General features: G+C 37.3%; 2 protein-coding genes across 2 annotated transcripts in view; both read left to right on the forward strand.

The window, feature by feature from the left end:
* The first annotated feature begins 33 nt into the window (after positions 1 to 33).
* Positions 34 to 3,633, forward strand: LOC107554343 (proteasome subunit beta type-7-like). The gene is made up of 7 exons (XM_016236828.1): positions 34 to 160; positions 234 to 331; positions 436 to 576; positions 713 to 828; positions 1,050 to 1,108; positions 2,945 to 3,096; positions 3,252 to 3,633. Exons 1-7 carry the CDS (start codon positions 41 to 43, stop codon positions 3,364 to 3,366), a joined length of 801 nt encoding a protein of 266 aa, XP_016092314.1. The 5' UTR covers positions 34 to 40; the 3' UTR covers positions 3,367 to 3,633.
* Positions 3,634 to 4,344: 711 nt separating this feature from the next.
* The window catches only part of LOC107554342 (proteasome subunit beta type-8-like), a 6,111-nt gene continuing 4,424 nt past the window's right edge, over positions 4,345 to 6,031 (forward strand). Inside the window, exons 1-3 of the mRNA XM_016236827.1 lie at positions 4,345 to 4,581; positions 5,202 to 5,343; positions 5,499 to 5,610. Of these exons, the coding sequence (XP_016092313.1) occupies positions 4,456 to 4,581; positions 5,202 to 5,343; positions 5,499 to 5,610 (380 nt within the window). The 5' untranslated portion in view covers positions 4,345 to 4,455. The remainder of the gene's footprint in view (positions 4,582 to 5,201; positions 5,344 to 5,498; positions 5,611 to 6,031) is intronic.

The raw sequence follows: 6,031 nt of genomic DNA on the forward strand, positions 1-6,031 counted from the left end.
AAAGTATGTCCTGACATTACGTTTCCTTGCAATCTCCTATATGATGCACAAATCTCTTTCATTTAGAAACATTGTTCTGGAGAATGGCTCAGAAGAGGGTAAAATCAAGGCACCGAAACCCATGAAAACAGGCACCACCATTGCTGGAGTGGTTTATAAGGTAACCAGAATATCAAAACTTTTTGTAATTTGTTACATATTGTCTGTCAGACTAAACATGTGCGTGTGTATAGGATGGTGTAGTTCTGGGAGCAGACACAAGAGCCACCTCTGAAGAAGTAGTGGCAGATAAAATGTGTGCCAAGATTCACTACATTGCACCTAACATATAGTAAGTAACAGTAAGGATTAAAAAATGGAATGTCAGATGTACATCATTTATAAAGCAAATAATTATAAAACTTATTCAAAACCATTCTATGTTATTCTTGTTAGTTGTTGTGGAGCAGGGACAGCTGCGGATACTGAGAAGACAACAGATATGCTGTCGTCAAACCTCACCATTTTCTCCATGAACAGCGGCAGGAACCCAAGAGTCGTCATGGCCGTTAACATACTACAAGACATGCTCTTCAGGTGTGTGCAGACTGTGTTATTATCTTCACCTGTTATCACACAAACATTGCGCGATCATGTATGTTTGTTTGTACCATTGAAGCATAAGGCTGTGTTTTATGTGATATCTCTCTCTAATGTTGATAATGTTTCTCAGGTATCGAGGTATGATTGGAGCTCATCTCATTTTAGGGGGTGTTGACTGCACTGGCAGTCACCTGTACACGGTTGGCCCTTATGGGAGCATGGACAAGGTGCCGTATCTAGCCATGGGTACGTGACATCCAATTGATGAATGATCAACTTATTAGTTAAGAATGTGCTAATTGAGATCAATATGCATTTCTATTGGATGAAAATATATGCACATTTAACTGATTTTCAAAAAGCTGTAGTCTTGAATGTTCACAGTGGAAATTCATACAAGAGATTTGTTTGCATATATGTGATCAGTTCTCAAGTGAATAATCACAGCTATGTTTCTGCGTTTTAAGGATCTGGTAAACTGCCTGCTATGGGGATACTGGAGGACAGATTCAAAGGAAACATGGATGTAAGTTGCTTTTTTGTTAAAACCTCCTTATTGTACGTTTACTATTGTCGATATTACTGTTCCTGTAGCTCAAGGTGAAGTAAAATGCAAGGTATTTTCTACACTCAATAAGTTGGTTCAAGCATTTAAGGGGTCATGCATTGCATTTTTAATTATTTGATAATGTTTCCTGAGGTGCACTTATAATGTTAGTATGATTTTTACATCAAATATTGTCATAATTTAGAAATAAAAAGCCATTTTCTACCCTGATTTTAGTCCTCTGATTTGAACGTTCTCTTGGAAGGGGCGTGTTGAGCTCTCTCAAAAACCTTTACTACGTTTTTTCTATTTCAGCTGTTGAGATGAACTAATCATGGAGAGTGTTGATTATAGCATTATATTTAGATCTACTCCCGTCGCATGAAAGGCTGCAGCGATGAGCATTGTAGCCGATGACAGACTGTTGAGCGCATGAATGCATGCTCTCGTCATTGCAACACGAGTTTCACACTTTCACAAATGCTTTCATCATAACTAATAGTGCAAACGCGATGTAAAGGTAGCGTTCTTTGATCGCTTTCTGTATATAATTTAAGATTAGGCATTAGAATGAACACGATCACTTAGCCTATATGTTGTGGTATTACTGTCAGGTCCATATCTTACAGTAAAAGTCTATTTGCAAAGCCTGCACTGAAACTGCCATCTGATTTACCAAAGAACCCACAGTGAAATGTACTGAACAAACATAATGCTCTGCTGAGACATCCACGTAGTTAAAAATAAATAATTACTTTCCTAGGATTAGGATCCTTTGGAAGGTAACGTTTTTTTAGTCCAGTTATCCTTTATTGCTCTTCTCTCCTTCTCATCTCACTAACACTCCAGTGGGCGGGGCCAAAGACGTGATGATGTAGAAGTAGGCGTTGATCTGATTCTGCAGAGGCGGGCTTTCGTTGCACTATTATGTCATAATGTGACAAAATCTGAAACAAGTCGTTTTCTGATTTTTATTTCAATAAAAGCTGTTTTTGGACTAACAAGGACGTTTTGAGCTCTGAAACTCATGGGATGTTTTTATATCACATTGACCTCTTACATGTCAAAACATCAAGGAAAATTTGATTTCTCAATTCATGACCCCTTTAACTTGAAAAGCATATTCTACTTGTGTGCTCAATTCAAATATGTAGAAATGAAAGCTCTAACTTACAAGTATTACTTTGGAATGTTATTTACAATGCAGTTCTCAAGTATTAATTCCAAAGAAGCTATAGTTTATCCACAAATGAGTACTTTTCAGTGGTATAAAAGTGCAATTTTCACTATTTCTTTTGCAGATGTTGCTGTCAAGTTCTGTAACTTGTTTGGCAATGCCTGAAGTTCATTTTCCAGTTAGAATTATTTGTGTGTGTGAAAAAAAAAAAGTAATCGCTTGTCACCATTATCATGTTTTATGTGTCAGGTGCTGAGGTCCATGTGTGTGGCTCTGACTTTTGTTTCCTAAATAAATATTTAAAGGTCGTGTCTCACAGATTAGACAATAAGAATTTAGTTCTTGAGCCGATTGGTTTAAAATGTGCCTTAAAGATTTTTTTTTTATGTTTCGAGGTTATTTTTATATATCCCATTGCATAGATTTGCAAGTTAAAGTTAGAAGTTATTCTATAAACTGAAAGGTTTTAGCATTACTTATTATATCAATATTATATCACAATGTAGATTTGACTTCATTTTATGAAAAAATTGTGTGAAAAAGCTTTTTTTTTTGTTTAGTAAACTGTACTTTACATTTTGTTTAGTGCATAAAACTACATCTTTCTGTCACTATATTGTCTTTTATTCAACCTTTAGCTGGAGGAGGCCAAGGCACTGGTAAGCGATGCCATCCATGCAGGCATCATGAGTGACCTGGCATCAGGCAACAACATTGACCTGTGTGTGATTACGAAAGAGGGGGTGGACTATATCAGACCTCACCGAGAGTCCATTTATAACTATAAGAGGTAAAAACAAAAATATATTTTTATTAAATTACACATTTTTACATTTTATTAAATTATATCATGTCACAGCAACTGCATATTTAAAGGTTAGTGTTAATTGTGCCTAATGCCTAATATTGGTAATATATTGATCTCTCATTGTCTCTCTTTTACAGACAGGCAAAGTACAAATATAAGCCAGGCACAACACCTGTTTTAAATAAAACCGTGAATCAGCTGGAGCTGGTGCATGAGACAGTTCAAATGATGGAAACAGCAGGATCCAGTTGAGCCATGAAATACACTGTGATGTCATAATGTGATCTGGAATTACTGTTTTGACAAACAAACGGGAAAAAGACAGATCATGCTGTAAATGTGTTTTTATGTCTGATGTTCGCATAATTCCATGGCTGCGAGTGGACTGATGATCATCAATAAACTACTACAATTTCCAGCATATGCCCCGCATATCATTTTTAAAAACTGTTTTGGAAACAATTATCTGTTTTAGTAAATGCAACAGAACTTAATAAAAAAAATGCAACACAAATCAATTCCAAGGACGTTTTGTGCAATATTGCTATTATTGGTTATTTGATATGCTCAAATGAATGATTAAAGCCAAATTAAAAAGCTTTCAAAACAATAATGTAAAAGTGTAGTATGTATACGGTGTAAAGATCACTGTGTTGCAAATCATAAATACTTACCTATTGGTCCTTGTGTTCCATTTCGAAAAGTAGGCATGCTACATATACACACACACACACACAACACCCATATGTATTAAACTAAACGACATTTAAAGGAAAGAGCATAAAAGGTCAGCCTTTAATTGGACAGCATATTAGTTCTGATACATAGTATAGGGTCAGTTCATTTAGGCTACATGCATTCTTTTTTATAATATAATATGTTTTGCAGTTCCATGCATTAAACTCATTATGCATTACATTTATTGCAATAGGGTGTGTGCACGTTTACGTTTCCGCATTTTAGCAATGTTTCACCTGGTGTTAACCTGCATCGGATGAATCTGCACAGAGACCGAGGACGCTGAGAGACGCGCGCTCCTATTGGTCAGCCAGCTTTATACAGAGCCTTGTCCTCAGACAATCTCAAAGTTATCATATTTATCACAAACACTCTCAAACAACATATAGACAAATAAAAGAAATGCATTTACAGCTGTTATTCGAAGTTATAGATTATAGTCTTTCAAAGATATTTTCTGCTTGTAATCGAAACTAAGTACTATTAAATCTTTCGGTTTCGAAATCATTGTCTTCCGTGTTTCCTTCATGTAAAATACTTACACTTCGGCCATTTCGCCTTTACTGTCTGAATTGCTTTAATCGTACTTTCTTTATATAAAGAATGGCTCTTTTGGATGTGAGTGGATATAAACATAATTCTTTTAAGCAAACGCATCTTCTCGACCGACTGAATCATTATAGTTTTGGGACCAAATGCCAGGAGTTCGCGGTACCCGTTGGGGTTGATGTAAGTAACTTTATTGACATCAATTCTTCACTAAATCTTAGAGACCCATCATTGTGATAGAAAGCATAAAAACACACATTTTGTGAGAAAATAACTGAAGAATGCTTGAGTTGCACCCAAACATGTTGAACAACAGGTTAGTAAAAAAATATCCTTTGCTACATAAACCTATATTTTTCCAGTTTTGTAGACTATCTTCAGCAGTTGTAGATCAGGTAATATTGAATTAAAATGGCATTTTAAAGGTTTTTGATTAGCTTAGGCAAGAATATTGAGAATATGTCTTGTGTCTAGTGCAGGGGGGCCCAAACTCGGTCCTGGAGGGCCGGTGTCCTGCAGAGTTTAGCTCCAACCCCAATTAAACACACCTGAAGCAGCTAATCAAGCTCTTACTAGGCATGCTAAAAACTTCCCACCAGGTGTGTTGAGGCAAGCTGGAGCTAAACTCTGCAGGACACCGGCCCTCCAGGACCGAGTTTGGGCACCTCTGGTCTAGGGTTAATTTGCTTATTAAAACATAGGGGACAGAGTCTCAGCAACAGCAAAAACAAACATTTAAGCAAAAAAAACATGTAAATATAAATTAGCCTGCCTTGTAACATATCCTGTGTTCCCATCAGCCCTCCAAGTTCCTGAAATCATGCCGTTGCGAGGATGGCGTTTCCATAGATCTGAATCATGGCACCACAACCCTGGCATTCAAGTTCCGTCATGGAGTCATTGTGGCTGTTGACTCCAGAGCATCAGCTGGAAAATACATAGGTAAGTGGGTTAACTTTTCCTTGGAAGCAAGCTGATTTTACAACTACACCGTAGTACAAAGCATGCCATTCATACTGAAAACAGCATTCAGAAGAACACACAATTGCCAAACTGTATTTTTTCTATATCATGATGTTCCTTCCAATGTGTTGCAGCATCAAAGGAGGCCAATAAAGTGATAGAGATCAACCCTTACCTGCTGGGCACCATGTCAGGCAGCGCTGCAGACTGTCAGTACTGGGAGAGACTGCTGGCGAAAGAGTGCAGGTCTGTCTCAGCATGCTTCTGAGAGCGGTGAAGCATCTGCTCACTGGATGAAGTTACCAGTTTGTGTTTGTGTTCAGCTGTGTCAGGAAATGTATTCAGTTTAAAGCCTTGGTTAAAGATTGTTAGAAGAAAGATTTAAAGGAATGCTCACACGGTTGTTGAATTGTTTAACTCGCTTTCTTAAAGGGGTCATATGATGCGATTTCGATTTTTCCTTTCTCTTTGGGGTGTTACAAGCTCTTGGTGCATAAAGAAGATCTGTAAAGTTGCAAAGACTAAAGTCTCAAATCCAAAGAGATATTCTTTATAAAAGTTAAGAGTCAGCCACACCTACCTAAAACGGCTCGTTCTAACACGCCCCCACATATCTACCTCACTATGTGGAAAGATTTGCATAACGCTGCCCAAATGTTCACGCAAA

Source organism: Sinocyclocheilus grahami, unplaced genomic scaffold (genome assembly GCF_001515645.1).
Source record: "Sinocyclocheilus grahami isolate Dianchi unplaced genomic scaffold, SAMN03320097.WGS_v1.1 scaffold498.1, whole genome shotgun sequence".
Lineage (NCBI taxonomy): Eukaryota > Metazoa > Chordata > Actinopteri > Cypriniformes > Cyprinidae > Sinocyclocheilus > Sinocyclocheilus grahami.

Coding starts and splice junctions, on each gene's coding strand:
- LOC107554343 (XM_016236828.1), top strand. CDS start 41: ATGATGCACAAATCTCTTTCATTTAGAAACATTGTTCTGGAGAATGGC. Junction 161..233: donor TTGCTGGAGTGGTTTATAAG/GTAACCAGAATA, acceptor GCGTGTGTATAG/GATGGTGTAGTTCTGGGAGC. Junction 332..435: donor TACATTGCACCTAACATATA/GTAAGTAACAGT, acceptor TATTCTTGTTAG/TTGTTGTGGAGCAGGGACAG.